The 22,619-nt window shown below is 37.3% G+C and overlaps 1 protein-coding gene across 1 annotated transcript in view; it reads left to right on the top strand.

The window, feature by feature from the left end:
- MYOM1 (myomesin 1) overlaps window positions 1-22,619 on the top strand; it is a 146,362-nt gene that overhangs the window by 95,188 nt on the left and 28,555 nt on the right. Inside the window, exons 22-23 of the mRNA XM_039845262.1 lie at window positions 2,767-2,951; window positions 11,036-11,150. Coding sequence (XP_039701196.1) covers window positions 2,767-2,951; window positions 11,036-11,150 — 300 coding nt within the window. The remainder of the gene's footprint in view (window positions 1-2,766; window positions 2,952-11,035; window positions 11,151-22,619) is intronic.

The following is a 22,619-nucleotide window of genomic DNA, read 5'->3' as shown; positions in this document are numbered from 1 at the left end:
CCCTCAGCAAAATTTCTCAAAAACTTCTTCCTGCACTCCTTAGTTCTCAAGCATTCTCTACCTCTCTAGTCCTTTATATATATATATATATATATATATATATATGCTTTTTCCTAACTCTACATCACAACAAAGATCCTAGAACTGACTGGAAATATTCTCCTTTGGAGGGTGTCATAGGGGGTGGTTGGCTGGGCGGAAAAGAAAATAAGGAAAAGACAGACACATTTACCTACGCTTTTAATTCTTTTACAGCTATAACACTGAACAAATTTAAAAATTGAATATGAACAAATTTACTAAACCATTAAGATTCAAAGTCACAACATTAATGTACTTTGTGGATGGTTTTCTTTTGTTTCCAATTGTACTAACTTCAGAGATCCAAATACTTTAGTGCCACAGAATGACTAAGTTTTCTCACCTGGGTTTGGTATTCAACATGTATAACAACTGGTATGGCATCAGCATCAACCCTATTAAAACACCAAGCCACACTGGGCATCCTGGTTGGTCCCAGCACTGCCTTCTCTCTGAAACCTTAGTGCCCCTGGAGAACCATCATTTTGTCTTTACTTAGCAAGTGTCTATCTGTATCACCTCTTTATCAAGTGTATATAAAAAATTACAAGAGAAATCCTAGAGAAATTCAAGTGCTTTCTCAACCGCAGTAAATACGAGAGGCATACATGCTGCTTTTCTTTACACACCCTTGAGACCAGTTGATATATTTTAAATTCTTTCTGTCACCTACACAAAAACATATCTGTTTTTAATTCCTTGCAATTCCTGAATAAAGTTAGAATGTGAGTGACTAGACACTAAGAAATTCCGAGCAGGCCTGTGGGAAATGTTTTGATACAAAGGTATAGTTTAAAAAGAACATGAACCTTTTGCAATGTCTGTCCCCCTAAACGTATCCAACACACTTTCCTCTCTCTAAAAAAGAGTTAAAAAAATTTTTTTCATAGAGGTAGTTTCCTTCGAAGACACGTTGTTGTAGATGTGTCTTACTTGCTCTGGGACAGCTCAGAGGAAGTTTCTATAGCTGCACTGTCCAATATGGTAGCCATTAGTCACATGTGTCTATTGAGTACTTGATATGTGGCTGGTCCAAATTAAAATGTGCTGTACATGAAAACTGCACACTGAATTACAAAGACTTAACATAAAAAAAAGTACATAAAACATCCCATTAATATTTTATATTGATTATATGTTAAACTGTTAATATTGTGGACATACTAGGTTAAATAAAATGTATTATTAAAATTTAAAAAAAGAAAGATATAGTTTGTAAAAGAGGTTACAGGATGAGTGCTCTTCACTCAGAGGAGAAATGAATGGGGCATCCTCCACCCCATGACCTCTCATTTCTCAGATCCACCCTTGACTTACTAAGCAGTGTTGGGCAAGCCATAACTTAAGAAAGCTCTTATAGGCAAGAGCATTAAGAATGTCTTGTCATTCCTTATTTTACAGATGAAAAAACTGGCACTCAGGTTAAATGATACCCAGAAGGTCACACACATAGTAAGTCCAAACCCATTAGGTTTGGAAACTAGGTCTTATTCCTAGACAAGAGGTACCAGCAAGCAGAACAAGATTGCTTCTTGATAAAGCAGGGTGGTGCTACCTGTCTGGATGCCTGAGTTCTGAGGATGACACAAGCAAATGGTCATAAAATCCCTTTTCAAAACAGAACATGCCACATCTGTATAAGGTCATTGGTATTTGGATGATGCATATTTGTGACTCTTAAGTTGAAGTAAAGGGCCCAATAAATATTGAGCTATCAATTGAAAAATGCCGGTGTAGCATGATAGAGTCTGTGCTTGTAATTGGCTTTTGGGCCACTGTGAGTCAATGGCCCGATTGATTGGTTGGTTAGGCATCAGTTGTTATTTAAAAAAAAAAAACAAAAAAACAAAACAGGGAAGAAAAAGTAAATATATCACTTGCATAACAGCTGGTAGTCATGCAAAGATAAATCACTTTAGTAGTTTGGATTCTCCCAAGAGTGCAAAGAACACATAAACAGGGAGACATACTAGCTTTCTTCTTGAACAGCTTGATCGAGTTACTTGGCTTCTCTGAGCTTTCTGTTAATTGTCTTAAGAATGAATGAGAAAAATGAATGTAAAGTACCTGGCAGTGTTTAACGCAGATTCAGAGCCCACAGGATTGATTGTATTTATTTGCTGAAAGTTCTTTGTAGTAGTTTCTTTTTACCCCTATATGAGATATTTGCTTTATGGGAAAAAAATTCCCTCCTGTGGGAAGCTATTTTATAATATACTCCTTTTTCCTTTATAAGAAATATTACTATCTATATTCACATGCCATCAAATAGAATTGCTTCCTTCATGCTAATTTGAGATTTGGCAGAATTTCAGATTATCATCTAAAAATAATCAAACTGAATCTGCAACAAAATTAAACTTTTCTGATAAAAGGTGAGGAATGCAGGCCTGAGGACAGCCTGAAGGCAAGTTTTCATCCAGCCTCTCTGATGGGCGTCTTGAACTGGCCTTCCCCACCTGCTGCCCATATTGTCTTAATATGTTAATGTAGACCCGTTGAGGATACTTGATGTGAAATAACCACAAAATACCTATTTCCATGAAAATGATAAATTTTTTTTTAAAAAAAGAACACCAACATCAGATTCAGCTGTAAGACCCTAAATGTGGTTCTAGATTTACGCATATTTAAATTTTCTTATCTACATTATGAATTTTATGCATTGGTCTCTCTCTTTCTCAGGACCACCACAAAGTCTCAAGTATAGTGAAGTCAGGAAAACCTCCCTGGTTCTGCAGTGGAAGCCTCCGATCCACTCTGGACGCACTCCAGTCACTGGTTACTTTGTGGACATGAAGGAGGCCAGAGCCAAAGATGATCAATGGCGAGGACTCAATGAGGTGGCTATTAAAAACAAATACCTGAAGGTAAGAGGATGTTCATAGTTTGAAAAATCTTTTTTTTTTTTTTAGAGAAAAGGGGCTCTTCTAATGATATTAACTTTAAAGTTAACAAGGTAAAACCAAACATCTCTGCTTTAGTCAGTGTCATACACTGGGCTTCTGGTAAGATTCTATTTGGTAGTGATCGGGATTTGGGGAAGTTTCTGATGCTTTAAACAATTTGGTTATATTTAACTTGAATCATTTAGCCTAGCTTTGGAAAATATCCACAAATTTTCTCCTTTCTCTTCTTTCCTTCCTTTCCTTCACTTACCTAGTTCACATTTTTGTTACAGTCTTAAGACATTTTTACTTACCATCCCCCAAAGGTGACTTTCTCATTCCTACCTCTAATTTTTTTGAGGGTGGTTTTTGATATTTGGATGTTATTTTTAGAGTTCACACCAGTAAACCTTTAACTGCTGATCCTTTTGAATGATGCTCTGTCTCACTTCACTTGTGCCCTCACAATTCTATTCACGTGAGCTCACAGAGACTAGTGGAAAGGGTTCACTCAACTCTTGACCTTATTCTCACGCTTATATATGTCTTTGCCTTCCAGATTCCTCTAGAGTGTTCTAATTGAACCAATTCCTAACTCTACCTACCAAAGACTGTTTTGCTAAAGCCACTGAATCTCTCACTAATACCAAAGGGAAATATCAAAAGAATATTTTTCTTTATTGTCAGCAGTATCTAGAGACCCTGAATCCACAGTAGGGCCTCAGAAACTGGGAGAGTATGATTCTAGTTCTTTAGAGTGAAGTGTGGCTTCACCACAGTCATACAGAAAGCTGCACACTGAATGCTGTTGGCAGAGTAGGCCGTTGCCTAGAGGGTTGGCGTTGGAAGATATTCAGAGTGTAACTGGTCTGAAAGATCTCTCCCATCAACTTGCCACTATGTATGGACTAAAATCCATACCATCTGTCAGCCACTCTGTGGAGTTAAGGCATTTATAGTCCCCATAAAAAATGTAAATATATCCTTCAGGAGAAATGACCCTTAAGCCATTACGCTCAACATTCCATTAACTCAATTTAGCACATGCAAATGAACTCTCTATCTCTTAAAAAAAACCCTGAGGAGATAAGGAAGGTCACATTTAATGGGGACAAGAAGAGGTCAAGGAAGACCTGGAGCCTAGGATGCTGTTTGTCCAGATGAATCAGGAAGCTTCTAGATGTAAAGATCCCCAAAGGCCAGTGTAAAGATCAGACACATCCTGGATGGTGGTGGTGACTGTTTATGGCAAGGACAATTTCTAAATCCTCAGTCTACCACAGCATAGTGTCCCAAGAGCCTGAGATTGGACCTGACTGGGATAAAGCAATACAAGAGTGATAAGCCAAACAAAGGAGACCAAGAGGCCAGGAAAAAAAGGGCAGGAAAAAAACATAATAGAGTTAAAACACATAAAAAATGGTTAATGTCACTCATTTAAAAAAAAGAAAAACAAGAAAGGCAAATTTGCGGGGGGACAAGGAGGAGAGAGAGAGTGAGAGAGTGAAAGAGATTGAGGTTGCATAAGCCTCACAAACTAAAAATGAACTTTCTGTAAGGAAATAATCATAAGAGTTTGGCCACATTTTTAAAAGTGAAAATAGAATTTTGATTTTTCTGATTAGAAAACTGACACACGCTCATGATGAAAAAGTCAAACAATAAAGGCATAAAGAAAAAAAGTGAAGATGTCCTGTAATTCCTATACCCGTTTTGATGTACATTTACTCTTCCAGATGTATTATATTCAGAAAAATTTCAAACCTCAGATGGAGAAAAAAACATACATGTTAAAAGTTTAGTCTGGTAAACTTAAGTGAGGATAGAAGATATAGCTCCATGAATGAGAGAACTTTAAGCACGATTACAGCCAAAACATATGGTTTCTACTGGAAGCACCCACATTCAATTCAGGGGTCCCCAGAGAGAGTTAAAGATGCTTTACTTTCAACCAAAAGGATTTAACCTAACAGAGCTTACTGTTTTTCTTTTTTATTGGTAATTATAGCCTGGTGAGACAATATGATGAGAAGGTAGTGAACATTGGAAATGTGGGGGAAATGAATGGAGAAGGCAAGGTGATGCAGGACAGGGCGAATCCCCCCAAGTGGAAATTCAAATCCCACACCTAGAGAGGGTGAGTGCTTAACTGAGTGCAGGAAAGAAATCAAGCACATATCAGAGTTAGAGACAAAGAAGTTTATTAGAGAAGGAATAAGACTCCACAGACAGAGACATGTTCTCCTCCCAAAGACAGAGAATGAGAGAGCTGAGAGGGATAGAGAGACAGACAAAAAAGACCAGGAGAAAAAAGACAGACAGAAAGACAGGCGAAGACGAAAACCAAGGTCAAAGAGAAGACAAAAACAAGGCAAGACCCCGAGTGTTTGTGGAATTCAGTTTATATATCATTCTTAGTTTCTATGAATTACATTTTAAGGATTGTTTACCTATTTTCCTTTGATGGTATGGGTATACAGTGTGAAAGATAAGGGTATATAGGGAGAAAGCCTGCTGGCAATCCCCAGCCTTTGATCTATAGGTTCCCATTGTTTTTGGCCATAGGGAATGAATGTAGGGTCTGACTTAAAGATTCTGTTTTCTCTTCACATTATGGGTAACTGGTTTGTTAGTAATCCCAGTAGGAATATTTCTTTGTGCTGTAGGTTTCCCTTGGTCTGATAGCACATTGCAAGCTCTGAATATAGCTTGATTTAACATTTAGTTCTTGTGCCTCTTCCCTACATTAAAGGGAATGCTGTTCCTTCAGAAATTATAGGAAAGGGGGGAAAATCCAAGAAAAGGAAAATCAATGTGCATAGATTAGGCATTTCTAATGCTTTATGGCCAGCAGTCATTTTCTCTGTGGCAATGGAAGAGTAGAGGGATGTTTCTGTCACCCCAGAGACCAAACACTAGGATATGGATTTAGTTCCTGTGTCATAATGCAGAAATCTGACTCACAGCCACATATTACCTAGGTGGCATGTGCAGATGTGGCAGATACCAGGAAACTGGTCTATTTTTGTCACAACAGGAAATGTTTCTGTTCCTTTCTATAATCCACAGTTGCTTGACATCATTTCTAAACATAGAATTTAAATACATCAAATTCTGTGCAGTTAGCCTGTGCTTAAACTCAATTCCTTTACAGATTAAAATTAATTTCAAAAATTCATTAAATCCAGTGAAAGCTATAACTGCATAAAGTGACACTCCATTGTTATAAACACAATGCAGTTAAGTAATTAGATTAAAAACCTAACAATTTAATACATAGCTTATTTAAATGTATGGTCACAAACACTTTGCTTAGTTGAATAAATATATTCTAGCTTTGTTTGATTTAAATCACATTTTGGATATTGTTGTCCTTCACAACATATGGGAAAAAAATTGCACCTTCTGTGTGTAAAAAATTCCTTCTTTAAATACAATATAGCTTTTAAATGTCATATTTTAAAAAGAAAAAGATAACTGGCAAAACATTAATAGTTTTTATAATAGTAATGAGACTATGATGAACCCAAAGAAAGTCACAAAAAATTATGAAGTGGGATTGTCATATAAAAACATATCTTAAATGTTTTTTACAACTCTTCAACTTTTAAAACTCTAGCTCAGTAGCATATATGTAATAGGTTCTCAGCAACCATCTCTTTGATTATTGAAAATGTAGGGATTTAGAATTTTTATCCATTTTGATTTTTCACAAATTACTAAAATTCACAATCATGTCAATTGCTTGTCTATATTAAATTTACAGGGACAATTTTTGTTTGTTTTAGTTCTAGTATTTTAACATGCTTTTAAACAAATGGAAAGTGTCCATGGTCCATGCTTGTAATTCCCCTCTCTTGCCAGGAATTTTATCTGAAATTATTCATGGAATGTCTCAAAACAATCAGAAAAAAGGGGGGGCAATAAAAATGCTCTCGTGAGCACTTTTTATTTTCTTTTTAATTAAAGAATGAGATGACTAAGTCCTTTAATGCATACCTGAATTGGTCTCTTGTTTCTGATGCTGCCAGCCATTAAATCTAAAAAAGAGTTGCAGAAGATCTGAGAAACACCTAGTAACTTACAGATGACCTAGAGAGAAGAAAGTCTAAAGCTAAAGCCACATGCTTAGTCTTTGACTGAATCAGGTCTAGAACTCAAGGCCTATACCTTTTGTGCTATATGGAGCTGACTCTTGAACAACTTGGTTAGGGGCACCTCCCCACATATATGCAGTCAAAATTCCTTGTATAACTTTTGACTCCCTAAAACTTAACTACTAATAGCCTACTGTTGATCGGAGGCTTTACCAATAACATAAACAGTTGATTAGCATTAATTTGTATGTTATGTGTATTATATACTATATTCTATGCTAAAGCAAGCTAGAGAAAAGATGTTATTAAGAAAATCATAAGGAAAGAGTAGGTAAATGCTGTGCTCGCGTCCCCCCATGACCACATCAAAATTACAACTAAACTACAGGACAACCATCGTTAAGAATCACCTGAAGTCTAGCTGAACAGAAGTCCTATAATGAAGCATATACAGAATAAGCCACATCAAGACTGGTAGGAGGGGCAGAGATGCAGAACAGGCTATACCTATACCCACTTGTGTTGGTTAAAAATTGGGAGGGATATTTTGGTCAAGGAGAAAGGGTCTAAGACCCACAGCAGGCTCTCCAGTCCAGGGTTCCAGTACTGGGAAGAGAAGTCCCCATAACTTCTGGCTGTGAAAACCAGCAGATTGTGGCTGAGTTAAGACAAAGAGCTGCTAGAGTCCCAGATATTCTTCTTGAAGGGCCCACACATGGACTTACTGATAGGCTCACTTGCTCTGAACTCCAAAACTGGGGCAGCAGCTCAAAAGGCACCAGGGACATTCAGGGAGGAACTGAATTTTCTGGCTTCAGGGTGAGGGCTGTAGGGGCAGCTTTGTCTCAGATAAAGAAATGTTCCTTTCTTGAGCCTTCCCCTCATTCAGCATGCAGACATAAGAGGGTGCCATATCTGACTCTCCATCAAGCTAGCTAACACTGTTTGCCTCACCCTGGTGATTCCCTGAGACCTCGCCTCACCCAACTTGTGGGCCCACCCAAGCCACTTTCAGTGGCTTTTCCATACAAAGGGCCCATCTTTGCTCATGCTGTAGACTTTCCTAAATTCTCTTAAAGATTCACAAACCCCAAACAAGCAGCATCTGGCCTCGTCCTGCACTGTACCATTTGCTAAGCAGCCCCAAGCCTGCCACTAGCAGCAGCCAACCTCAGTTAATAGCCTAGCCTCTCCCAGGAACTTTCAAGCCCAGCACAAGTGACAATTATCTGCAGATCACTTTTTAGCTCATATCAAGTGGCCCTGGGAAGGGTATAGGCAGTGACTGACTTTGCCCTGCACTGGAGTCGCTCTCAAGAGGCCCCAGAACCAACGCACCTGGTGGCTAGCTTCAGATCACACCAGAGCACCATCCAACCATATCCACAAATGACACACTCAAAAGGCAGATTCAGCAGTCACCAGTGCCCTGCTAAAGCAAATCCTGCTCTGTAGGGTCAGCCCCTACACAATAGTTCCTCCACTGTAATCACAGTCAGTCCTCACAACCAATTAGCCTGAGGGTCAATCCCTCCCACTGATTTACCAACAGCAATCAAGACTCAACTACAACAGGAGGGCATACACAACCCACACAAGGGACACACTTTGAGCACCTGGCTCAGGTGACCAGGGAGACTGCACCACTGGGCCCCACAAGACACTTACTACATAAGGCCACTCTACCAAGACCAGGAGACATAGCAACTTTACCTAATACACAGAAACAAACACAGGGAGATAGAGGAAACAAAGAAACATGTCCCAAATGAAAGAACAGAATAAAACTTCATATAAAGAACTAAAAATGTAGACAAGCAATCTAGCAGATGCAGAGTTCAAAACACTGGTTATAAGGATGCTCAATAGTCTTGACAAGAATGGCAGAGATAGGAAACATAAAAAAAAAAACAGTCAGAAATAAAAAATACAATAATAAAAATAAAAAAGACATTAAGGTGAATCGACAGTAGATTAAATGAAGCAGAGGACCGAATCCATGATTTAGAAGATAAGGTAACAGGAAACACACAATTGGAATAGCAATAAGAAAAAAAGAATAAAAAAAAGATAAGGAAAGTTTAAGGGGTCTCTGGGACAATATCAAGTGTAACAACATTCATATCATAAGGATACCAGAAGGAGAAGAGAGAGCAAAGAATTGAAAACCTATTTGAAGAAATAATGATGGAAAACGTCCCTAACTTGGAGAAGGAAATAGACATACAAGCCCATGAAGTGCAAGAAGCCCAAACAAGATGAACCCAAACAGACCCACACCAAGAAACATCATAATTCCAATGCCATAGGTTAAAGACAAAGAAAGGATCCTGAAAGAAGAAAAAAGCAGTTAGTTACCTACAAGGGAGTTCCCGTAAGACTGTCAGCTGCCTTCTCAGTAGAAACTTTGCAGGCCAGAAGGAACTGGAATGAAATAGACAAAATGATAAAAAGCAAGGGCCTACAACCAAGATTACTCTACCTAGCAAAGCTACCATTTAGAATCAAAGGACAGAAAAAGAGCTGCTCAAACAAGACAAAGCTATAGGAATTCATCACCACCAAACCAGTATTACAAGAAATGTTAAAGGGACTGTTTTAATAAAAAGAAGGGGGAAAAAAGATAAAAAATATGAATAATAAAATGGTGCCAACTACCTGTCAATAGTTAATGTAAATATAAATGCATTAAATGCTTCAGTCAAAAGATGTCGGATGGCTCATAAATAAGAAAACAAGACCCTTACATATGTTGCCTATAAGAGACCCACTTCAGATCAAGACACACACAGATTGAAAGTAAAGGGATGGACAAAGATATGGAAATAATAAAAAAAAAAGCTGGGGTAGCAATACTTAGACAAAACAGACTTTAAAACAAAGGCTATAACAAGCGACAAAGCAGAACCCAGTAATTCTACTTATGGGTATTTACCTGAAGAAACCCAAAACACTAATTCAAAAAGATATATGCATCTATATCTTCATTGCAGCATTATTTATAATAGCCAAGAAAATAGCCAAGATATTGAAACAGCCTGAATGTCCATCAATAGATGAACGAATAAAGAAGTCGTACATATATACGATGGAATATTACTCAGCCATAAAAAAGAATGAAATTTTTGCCATCTACAACAACATGGATGGATCTAGAAAGTACTATGCTAAGTAAAATATGTCAGACAGAAAAAGACAAATGCCATATTATTTCACTACATGTAGAATCTAAAAAGTAAAATAAATGAACAAACAAAACAGAAACAAACATTTTGATGGTTTCCAGATAGGAGGGGCCTTGGGGGGCATGGGGGATAAGGGGAAGGGATTAAGAAATACAAATCGGTAGTTACAAAATAGTCATGGGGATGTAAAGTACAGCATAGGAGATATAGTCAATAATATTGTAATAACATGTTCAGGGGTCCCCAATCCCTGGGCCACAGACCAGTACCAGTCTGTGGCCTGTTAGGAACCAGGCCACACAGCAGGAGGTGAGCAGTGGGTGAGCGAGCAAAGCTTCATCTGTATTTGCAACTGCTCCCCAGCATAAATATCACCTCCTCTGCTCCACTTCAGATCATCGGGCATTAGATTCTCATAGGGGCACTGGTTCCTGGTGCCAAAAAGGTTGGGGACTGCTGCTATGGTGTCAGACAGGTACAAGATTTATTGGGGTGATCACTTTGTAAGTTATTTAAGTGTCTAATCACTGCATTGTACACCTGAATCTAATTAATATTGTATGTCAACTGTAATTGGAAGATAAAAAATTATTTTTAAAAAAGGGGAAAAAATCATAAGGAAGAGAAAATGCACTTATTTATTGAAAAAAGATTTGCCTAAGTGGACCTGTGTAGTTTAAATTCATGTTGTTCAAGGGTCAACTATAAATCATTGTTGCAGAGGAAGAGCTCTTTTGTTTAAGTGACACAGAATGCTTATTACTTTTATACCTCCTTCTTCCAGGTGCAAAACCTCAAGGAGGGTGTCAGCTATGTGTTCCGTGTTCGAGCCATAAACCAGGCAGGTGTTGGCAAGCCGTCGGACCTTGCTGGGCCTGTTGTGGCAGAAACTCGTCCAGGTGGGCTTTTGCTTTTTTGTGAAAATTAATCTCATCTGTGTAAGATAGCATAGTAACATTAAACCTAACTTTCTGTGTTTCCTCTAGTTTTCAAAATCATCAATATATGCTATTTGAATAATTGATAAGTATGACCTTAAGCCATGAGAATCATTTACCACACCACAGGAGCCTCAGGACAGGAGTGAGCCAGGTTTGAAGTGGTCCAAGGCTATTCTGGTTCATAACTAAAACTTGGGGAGTTCCTGATCAAATTATGTGTTCTAGACTGACTGTTTCAAGTATACATTCCTGGGATGTTATTCTTATTATACCATGGGATAAAGTCCCACAGAGGATTTTTCCAATCACTGAGAAAGCTGGAACAGTGCAATTAGCAAGCACAATCCCTAAACAAAAGTAGGATTTTTAAAATTAAGTTGAACTAGGGGTCAGCAAACTTTTTCTATGAAGGACCAGATAGTAAATATTTTCACCTCTACGGCCACATGGTTCCTGTCACAATATTCAACTCTGCCATGGCACAAAAGCAGCCATAGATAATATATAAACTAGTGAGCATGGCTATGTTCCAATAAAACTCTCATGTACAAATTATATGCAATATATAATATAAGATATTATATGCATTATGAAATTTGAATTTTAAATAATTTCACGTCCTGAAATATTAATCTTCTTTTGATTTTCTTCAACTGTTTAAAAATGTAAAAACCATTCTTAATTTGCAGGCCATATAAAAAGAGTTAATGGGCCAGATTTAGCCATGGATCATAGTTTGCTGACGCCTGGGTTAAACTAACAGCAGTCCTAACGGAATGATCTAGAGTTGAGGCAGCCCTCATTTCCCAGTTTCAAGAGATGTCATTATTGGACAAGGGAAGATGGTCTTTCCCTTTGCTATGGGAACAAAGTTTACAATGTTCACTGTGTAAATAGTTTACTGTGCAAATAGTTTCAGATGATTCTATAATAACAGTTTATTTTGTCATTTAACCTCTATCACTTTTCAAAGTTATCTGTTTCAGTTTTTTCAAGTTATATAAAAGAAAGCACTAGAAATGAGAGAGGATAAAAAATATTAACCAGTTATTTTAAGTTTATATTCATTCTATTCCAAGCACTTTCACTTTATCCCTATTTTCAGACCGAAATAAAGCACAAACACATAATTATTTTTATGCTGAGAAAAGAATGTAAACATAGAAAACTCTGTTCTCACTTCATGTTATGTTGAAAGTACATCAAATGTACCCTTTTAGGAAATATTTGTCTCTTTCATCCTATTACTTCATAACCAGCTTTCAACTCTTCTTACAACTAACCTCTAGAGCTAGGGAGGACAGAAGTGACCTTCTTATACCAAAGTGGGGTAGGTGTGTCTGGAGAGAGTGCCACACCTCATATAGGTCATGAGAAAACAGAAAAATGCTAGGAACATATATACCAGGTAAAAGGTAACACACAAAGATACCAACATGCATATTCCTATAAAAATCAGACTCTTCGTGAGCCAACTGTGAGGAAATATAAGCAGCCAAAGGGACATGCAAAGGGACCCAACTGTCAAGTCTACTTTTGTAAGAACATTTAGATTACTATAAAAGTAAAACTCTTAATCTAGTCATGGGTAAATTACAAGCACACTTTTAGCAATAGAATCCAAATCCGATTGAAGAAAACTTAATTTATTATTTTCTCATTCATAGCCTTAGAATGGCAGGTGGCCGAGCACGACATTAACAAAGCCATCACTATGGAAATTTTACCACCAGAAAAGGATCTGCTGGTGAGCTCCTGGGCAAGAGTTTTGTTTCATTGATTTGGAATAAGACACCAAAAGTGATTTTTTGTGGCCATTCTAGCCCTAGAATGCAACTACAAATAGCAGCTGCAGACATTGATAGACTAAACAGCACCAGATTAACCCACTGAGAAACCACTGGCTCACAGCCTAGGAAAGAACCCTGGGGTGCACAAAGTCAAAATGCTTTGCTTTAAAGGGGCACCAAAACCCAGAACTTGTTTCATATGCAATAGGCACATTCATTCTTGAAACATGTATTTCTTGAGCAATTACTACATGCCAAATGGTGTGTGGGCACCAGGAGTAGAGTAATGTGACATTTGTCATGTATTCTGGGATTTTTATCTAGTGGAAAAACCAGAGTTTAAAACATAATATAATGAGAGCTAGATAGAAGTTCATAAAATATTTCCAATTAAGGTTAGTACCTGTAAAAACTTACATATAGCCTAAGGTTGTCTGTATTTATTAATTTTGTTAAATACTAGTATATTACTTTTACCCAGATATTTATTTTATGTTAGAATGATTGGGACTGGGTTGGGGAACATGTTATCAATTCCAAGATCTGCAATGTGAAACTTGGATTGCTATTTCAGAAGAATGATTCCTTTTGGAATGCATTATTAAAATTTCAGAAAGAAAATAAAGCTTGTCATGTAACAGCAAACTTCAAATACATCGAACAAGATACCTCAAGTGTAATTTAAGTTCCAGGCAAAAGTTAACCTAATCTGCCAGGGTTGGTAGGATCTCTGGTCTCCCTTTGATGTCAACAAATATGCCAGAAGATGTAGCTCAGCCACTGCCACAAAGTCTAATCATGCTGGTAATGAGGATACAGAAAATGGACAGTGTCATGTTCTACCAGGAAATCCATTAACTAAAAAAAACTGCAAGAAGAATAAGCTGAAAAATATTTAGTGTAGATGTGTTGGTACATCTATTCTTGATACCCGATATTAAACATTATCTGTGTTGATTGCATCAGGCCTAGAGTATTGGTGGAGGCAAGGTAATCCAGATCAGATGGGAGACAAGAGAGACCTGCAAAGGTATAGCAAGTGATCTGGAGGACAACAAATAACTGGCAGTACAGACTGCAGGTATTCTTATCAGAGGAACAGCAGTGGGCAGGAGACTTCAGGTGGTGGTCAAGAGAACCCAGACGCAAGGCAGAGTCCAAGCTGGAAGTTACTGGAAGTTAAGACTTGGTCACTAGACTGGGTTACTGGAAGTTAAGACTTGGTCACTAGAAGCAAGGCAGGCTAAAAGAACACAGCACCAGAAGAAATAATGAGTTGGGATTGAGATGATAACCTACTAACAAACTGTTTCTAAAACCTGGTTGGTCATAGAACCTGGTAGGGTTGAGAATACAAAAGTATGCTCAGTGGCCTAGTGGTGAAATCTTGAAGGATTCTGAAGCAGAAAGCCAGGCTGACTATTAAAGATTAGCTCAACTGACTTAGAAAACTGCACTTTTATTTGCTAACTGATCTCTTTAACGCATTGGAACAGTAGTTCTCAACCATTGCTGTACATTAGAATCATGCCAAAAACTTTCCGAAAATATCGAATGCATCCCAGACTCCATTCCAGGCCAATTAAATCAGAATCTTCAGGACTGAGCCTGGGCATTGCTTCATTTTTGTTTCTTTGTTTGTTTAGCTCTTTGGGTAATTCTAGGGTGAAATAAGGCTTGTTAACTGCCTTAGACTGTGGCTGCTTCAAGATAGAAACTGTCTTTTCTCTCTATATGCCGAAAGCCTAGTCCATGGTGTACAGTAGTCATTTATTAAATGGAAAAACTAATGAATGACTACCTGTTTGGGCCAGTGAGTGTGACTATGTTTTCTAGCCAAGGCAGGTACACTTATCCCTAGGTTTCTTATAATGAACTTTATGATCATGAAGGGTGAGCTGGGAGAGAAGCATCAATGGAGGCTGTGATACAGGCACCAGAGTCTTCCTCTTAAACATAGGGAGTTCAGTATTACTTGTGGTTGATTACATTAATTAAATTCTATCTGTTTCTATTCTGTTGCACTCTCCAGTCTTATTTTACATTTTTAAAGCTTTGAGTTTTCAATTAGAGTTGACATTCATTATCATTTTATATTAGTTTTAGGTATACAGCATAGTGGTTAGACATTTATATAATTTATGAAGTGATCCCCCTAGTTAATTTAGTACCCACCTGGCAGTATATATAGTTATTACAATATTATTGACTATATTCCCTATGCTATACTTTACATCCTTGTGATTATTTTATAACTACTAATGTGTACTTCTTAATCGCTTCCTCCTTTATAACCCAGCCCTCCCAAACCCCTTCCCATCTGACAATCCCCACTTTGTCCTCTGTAAGAGTCTGTTTTCATTTTGTTTGTTTATTTATTTTGTTCTTTAAATTCCACAAAAAAGTAAAATCATATGGTATTTGTCTTTCTCTGTCTGACTTATTTCACTAACCATAATATCCTCTAGGTCCATCCGTATTGTTGCAAATGGTAAGATTTCATTTTTTTTTATGGCTGAGTAATATTTCATTATATGTATGTACCACTTCTTCTTTATCCAGTCATCTGTTGTTAGGCACTTAGGTTGCTTTCATATCTTGGCTATTATAAATAGCACTGCAGTGAACATAGGGGTGCATATAACTTTTCGAATTAGTGTTTTGGTTTTCTTCAATAAATAGCCAAAAGTACAATTTCTAGGTCTTAAAACAGTTTTGTTTTTAATTTTTTGAGGAACTGTTTTCCATAGTGGCTGCACCAATTTGCAATCCCACCAACAGTACATGAGGATTTCCTTTTCTTCACATCCTCACTAACACTTGTTTTTTGTTTTATTGATGATAGCCATTCTGACAGGTTTGGGGCAATAGCTCATTGTGGGTTTAACTTGCATTTCTCTGATGATTAGTGACATTTCATATATTTATTGGCCATCTATATGTCCTCTTTGGAAAAATACCTATTCGGGTCTCCTGCCCATTTTTTAATTGAATCGTTTGGGGTTCTTTGGTATTGAGTTATATAAGTTCTTATAAATTTTAGGTATTGACCCCTTATCAGATGTATCATAGTCAAATATCTTCTCCCATTCAGTAGGTTGTGTATTCACTTTGTTGATTGTTTCCTTTTCTGTGTACAAACTTTTTAGGTAATGTAGTCCCATTTGTTTATTTTTTCTGTTGTTTCCCTTGTCCAAGAGGATATATCAGAAAAAAATATTAAGATCAATGTCAGAGTTTGCTGCCTGTGTTTTCTTCTAGGAGTTTTATGGTTTTGGGTCTTCCATTTAAGTATTCAATTCATTTTGAGTTTATTCTTGTATATGGTGTAAGAAGATGATCTAGTTTCAATTTTTTGTATGTTATCTGTTCAGTTTCTCCAACACCATTTATTGAATGAACTCTCTTTACCACATTGTATATTCTTGCCTCCTTGGTCATGAATTAAATGACCATATAAGGGTGGATTTATTTCTGGGCTGTCTATTCTGTTCCATTGATCTATATGTCTGTTTTTATGCCAGTACCAGGCTATTTTGATTATTATAGGCTTGTAGTATAGTTTGATATCAGGTATATAGTTTGATATCAGAAGAACTTTGTTCTTCTTTCTCAAGATTGCTGTAACTATTTGAGATATTTTATGGTTCTATATAGATTTTTGGATTATTTATTTTAGTTCTGTGAAAAAAAATGCCACTGGTATTTCAATAGGGATTACATTGAATCTATAGATTGCTTTGGGTAGTATGGCCATTTTAATGATGTTAATTATTCCTATCCATGAACATGGTATATACTTCCATTTATTTGTGTCTTCTTCAATGATTATACCTCTTTGGTTAAGTTTATTCTTATGTATTTGGTTTTTTCTTTGATGCAATTGTGAATGGCATTGTTTTCTTAATTTCTCTTCCCATAGTTCATTATTGGTGTATAAAAATGCAACTGATTTCTGAATATTAATTTTGTATCCTGCTACTTGACTAAATTTATTTATCAGTTCTAACATTTTTTTGGTGGACTCTTTAGGGTTCTTTATATATAATATTGGGTCATCTTCAAATAATGACAGTTTTACTTCTTCCTTCCCAATCTGATGCCTTTTATTTCTTTTTCTTATAAGATTACTGTGGCTAATATTTCCAATACTATGTTGAATAAAAGTGGTTGAAGTGGACATTCTTGTCTTGTTCCTGATCTTAAGGAAAACACTTTTAGCTTTTCCCAGTTGAGAATGATGTTAGCTGTGTGTTTGTAATATATGGCCTTTATTATGTTGAGGTATGTTCTCTCTAGTCCCACTTTGCTGAGAGTTTTTATCATAAATTGATGATGCTGGATTTTGTCAATTGCTTTTTCTGCATCTATTGATATGATCATATGTTTTTTATATTTCAGTTCGTTCATGTGATGTATTACATTAATTGGTTTACAGATATTGAACCAACCTTGCATCCTAGGAATAAATCACACTTGATCATGGTGTGTAGTTTTTTCAATGTCTTGCTGAATTCAGTTTGCTAATATTTTGTTAAGGATTTTGCATCTATGTTCATCAGGGATATCATCCTAGAATTTTTTTAGTAATGGTTTTGTCTGGTTTTGGAATCAGAGTAATAATAGTCTCATAAATGACCTTTGGAGCCTTCCTCCTCTTGAATTCTGTGAAATAGTTTCAGAAAAATAGGTGTTACTTCTTTTAATGTTTGATACAATTTACCTGTGAAACCATCCAGTCCAGGACTTTTGTTTGTTGGAAGTCTTTTGATTACTGATTCAATTTCATTAATAGTAATCAGTCAGTTCAGATTTTCTGACTTAGTCTTGGAAGATTGTGTATTTCTAGGAATGTATCCATTTCTTTCAAATTGTCCAAATTGTTGGCATACAATTGCTTGTTGTGTGTTCTTATAATCTTTTGTATTTCTGTAGAATCAGTTGTCACTTCTCTTTCATTTCTGTTTTTATTTATTTGGCTCTTCTTTTTTTCTTCATGAGTCTGGTTAAAGATTTATTAATTTTGTTTATCTTTAAAGAACCAGCTCTTGGTTTTCTTGATCTTTTGTAATGTTCATTTAGACTCTATTTGGTTTCTTTCCACTCTGATCTTTGTTATTTACTTTCTTCTAACTACTTTGGGCTTTGTTTGCTGTTCTTTTTCTAGTTCTTTTAAGTGTAAGGTTAAATTGTGTATTTGAGATTTTTCTTCTTTCTTGAGGTAGGCCTATATTGCTATGAATTTCTCTCTTAGGACTGCTTTCTCTAAGTCCCATAGATTTTGAATTGTGTTTTCATTTTCATTTGTCTCAAGGTTTCTTTTGATTTCTTCCTTGATCTCATTGTTAACCCATTCATTGTTTAAAGGTGTATTATTTAGCTTTCATGTGTTTGTGTGTTTTTCAGTTTTTTTCTTGTAATTGATTTCTAGTTTCATATCATCATGGTGGTAGAAGACGCTTGATATGATTTCAGTCTTCTTAAATGTATTGAGACTTGTTTTGTGTCCTAACATGTGATCTATCTTGGAAAATGTTTCATATGTACTTAAGAAGAATATGTATTCTGCTACTTTCGGTGAAATGCTCTAAAAATATCAATTAATTTTTTTCTCATCTAATGTGTCATTTAAAGCAACTATTTACTTGTTGATTTTCTTTCTGGAAGATCTGTCCATTTGGTGTCAATGGGGTATTAAAGTTTCCTACTATAACTGTATTGTTGTCGCTCTCTCCCTTTATGTCAGTCAATATTTGCTTTCTATATTTAGGTGCTCCTATGCTGGGTGCATAAATGATTACTAGCGTTCTGTCCTCTTGTTGGATTGACCCTTTATCATAATGTAATGTCCTTCTTTGTCTCTTATTATAGAGTTTGTTTTAAAGTCTATTTTGTCTGTCATAAGTATTGCTACCCCAGCTTTTTTTTATTATTATTTCCATATCTTTGTCCATCCCTTTACTTTCAATCTGTGTGTGCCTTGATCTGAAGTGGGTCTCTTATAGGCAACATATGTAAAGGTCTTGTTTTCTTATTTATTAGCCACCTTACATCTTTTGATTGAAGCATTTAATGCATTTACATTTACATTAACTGTTGATAGACAGGTAGTTGGTGCCATTTTATTATTCATATTTTTTATCTTTTTTCCCCCTTCTTTTTATTAAAACAGTCCTTTAACATTTCTTGTAATACTGGTTTGATGAACTCCTATAGCTTTGTCTTGTCTAGGCAGCTCTTTTTCTGTCCTTCTATTCTAAAAGATAACTTTGCTAGGTAGAGTAATCTTAGTTGTAGGCCCTTGCTTTTCATTGCTTTATCTATTTCATGCCAGTCCCTTCTGGCCTGCAAAATTTCTACTGAGAAGGCAGTCTTATGGGAACTCCCTTGTAGGTAACTAACTGCTTTTTTCTTGCTTCTTTCAGGATCCTTTCTTTGTCTTTAACCTATGGCATTTGAATTATGATGTTTCTTGGTGTGGGTCTGTTTGGGTTCATCTTGTTTGGGCTTCTTGCACTTCATGGGCTTGTATGTCTATTTCCTTCTCCAAGTTAGGGACATTTTCCATCATTATTTCTTCAAATAGGTTTTCAATTCTTTGCTCTCTCTCTTCTCCTTCTGCTACCCCCATGATGTGAATGGTGTTATGTTTGATGTTGTCTCTGAGGTCCCTTAAACTTCTCTCATTTTGCGGGGGCAAGGATTTTGTTTTCTTGTTGCTCTTCCTGCTGGGTGTGTTCTGCTACTTTATTTTCTAAGTCGTTAATTCAGTCCTCTGTTTCATCTAATCTACTATTGATTCCTTCTAGTGTGTTCTTCATTTTAGTTATTGTATTCTTCATTTCTGAGTGGGTTTTTTATTTTGTGGTTTCTCTGTCCTTTTTTATGCTTACTATCTCTTTGTTGAAGTTCTGACTGAGATAATCTGTTCTGCCCTTAAGTTCATTGAGCATCTTTATAGCCAGTGTTTTGAACTCTGTATCTGGTAAGTTCATTGCCTCCATTTCATTTAGTTTATTTTCTGGAGTTTTCTCCTGTTCTTTCATTTAGGACATGTTTCTTTGTTTTCTCATTTTGGCTGGCTCTCTATTTTTGTTTCTATGTTTAAGTAGATTCGCTATGTCTCCAAGTCTTGGCTGGATAGCCTTGTATAGTTGGTGCCCTGTGTGGCCCAGTGGCACAGTGTCCCTGATCACCAGCACTGGGTGCCCCAGGAGTGTCCCTTGTGTAAGCTGTATGTGCCTACCTATTGTAGTTAAGCCTTGATTGCTGTTTGCAGGTCAATGGTTTGAACCGACTCTTAGGCTTACTGGCTATGAGAACTGGCCTTGTGCACAGGGTACAAGCTACTGTGTGGTGGCTGACCCCATGGAGTGAGATTTACCCCAGCGGGCTAATGTGTCTGTTGAGACCACTCTTTGGGTATGCTGCTTATGGGGCTAATCAGATAGTGCTCTGTTATAGTCTAATGTCAGCCTCCAGGTGTGTAGGTTCGGGAGGGGTTCCTATGTAGGCCAAGGTCAGCCACTGTCTGTGACTGGCCTGGGCTACTTGGTAGGACCTACAACGCGATTCACAGTTGTTCATTGCCTGTGTGGACCTAGAAGCATGTGGGAGAGGCCATACTGTGAACTGGGGCTTACTACCATCAGTACCAGGCCTGGGACAGCTTAATAAAAGGCCAAGGGCACTCAAGGCCTGAGGCTGCCTATAAGACTCAGCAGCTGAAAGGGCCTCAGGTGATACCCAAGTTGGGGGAAGCAGGGTCTCAGGAAGTAACCAGGGTGGGATGAGTAAAGTTCACCAGGTTAATGCAGATTCGGATTTGGGGCCAGTCCTGAGCCTGTGGCCACTGGCAAAATTCTCAGATCACACTGAGGCCAGCCACTGCCCACCTCAGGCCTGTAGACTCCTAAGATTTGTTCAAGAAATGCTATAGCTCAGTTGTGGCTTGTTGCCTACCACCAGAATTGTCTCCAGAGGTTCACGAGCTGAGGCCTTTTGATTGCTGCTGAAAGAGCCTCCTGCCAAGAGGGCTGATTGGAGCTGTTTAGTCTGCCATGAATATTTTCCCAAAATTCACAAATCAAGTGAGGCAAAGTCCCAGAGAGTCACCAGGGTGGAGTGAATGGAGTTCACCAAGCTAATGCCCATTCAGATCAGCTGTGTGGGGGTGGGCTCAACACAGGCAAGATAGCACCCCATGTAGACTGCACAGGAGGAGGGCTCAACACAGGGGTAATGGTGACTATCCCTCCAGCCCTTGTCCTAGAGCCACATAACTCTGTTTTTTCCTATGTGTCTCTGATACCTCCTGAGCTGCTGTCCCTCTGCCGGAGCCCAGAGTGAGTGCTTCCAAGTGAATGAGTCTGTGCATGAGCCTTTTAAGATGACATCTGGGTTTCCAGCAGCCTTCTATCTCACCTGGATTCTAAAAAGCCCCACTGCTTTTAACAGCCAGATACTGTGGTGACTCCTCTTCCTGGCACTGGAACTCTGAGCTGGGGAACCTCAGTATAGGGCTGGGGCTTCTCATTCCTCCCAGGGGATTTCCGCAAATGTAATATCCCTCCTGATGCTCAACTGCCACATGCGGGTGAGCCCCTTTCACATCTCCACCCCTCCTACCAGTATAGATGTGGCCTCTTCTTTATATCCTTAGTTATAGAGTTATATTCAGCTAGTCTTCAGATGGTTCTCCAGGTTGATTGTTCTATAACTTATTTGTAATTTGAATGTGGTCATGGGAGGAGGCAAGAACCTACTTGGCCATGTTGTCCAGAACTCTCCAGTTTTTTAAACATTACACATACACTCATGCATGCATGTGCCAAGGAGAAGGACAAATGATTAAAGCTTATAAAACTGCTCTATTAATGCTGATATAAAAGACTAAATTATATGAGAAAGAATTCTCAGATTATGAAATGTATGGGAAGATGAATAGTTTACTGTGATTTTATTTCATCATTTACATTTTATCTTTTTATTATTGTGATTTTGGAGGGGAGAGAAAAGTGAGATAGAATTAATCTCCCAATAGTTTATTTTACCCCTGGGCTATACCTTACCCATTCACATAATAGGAGTAGTGGCAAGCCTGGAGGGACCTTAAAATGCCATTCCACACAATATCCTTCCGTGTCCATATTAAGGATTTGTTTAGAGTTGAGGCAACTGACAAGGGAAAACTCTTCTTAAATCCTTTCAGACCAAAGTAATCTCTTTCATTTTCTATGGCTTAATCTCCTGTGCTCTTAACTGAATTCTTCATGTTCTTGAGCAGATTCAAAGATGGTTTTGAGAAAATCTAAGTCCTGTCAAATTTTGGTCTACTTTTCTATCTCAACCCTGTGGAAAAGTGGGATGGCCTTTCATCTAAATGAGAATATCCATAACTTTTTGAAAAATGAAAATCTAATTAAATACTCATCTTAATAAGTATTTGATTTTTAAAACTGAAGTGTTAAGTATAACTTTAATTCTTTTTTTACTTTATTTAAGTAAATCAACCAATAATACCCATCATAACCACAATTGTGTGTATATAATTGAAGAAATGTTCATGTCTCTCTTCCTTCTCAATATAGATATTGTCTACAATGTACTGATTTGACATGAGTAATCAAGAAAAGCT

Source organism: Pteropus medius, unplaced genomic scaffold (assembly GCF_902729225.1).
Source record: "Pteropus medius unplaced genomic scaffold, Ma_sr-lr_union100, whole genome shotgun sequence".
In the NCBI taxonomy this organism is placed as follows: Eukaryota; Metazoa; Chordata; class Mammalia; order Chiroptera; family Pteropodidae; genus Pteropus; species Pteropus medius.
This window is presented reverse-complemented; position numbering and strand designations above follow the sequence as displayed.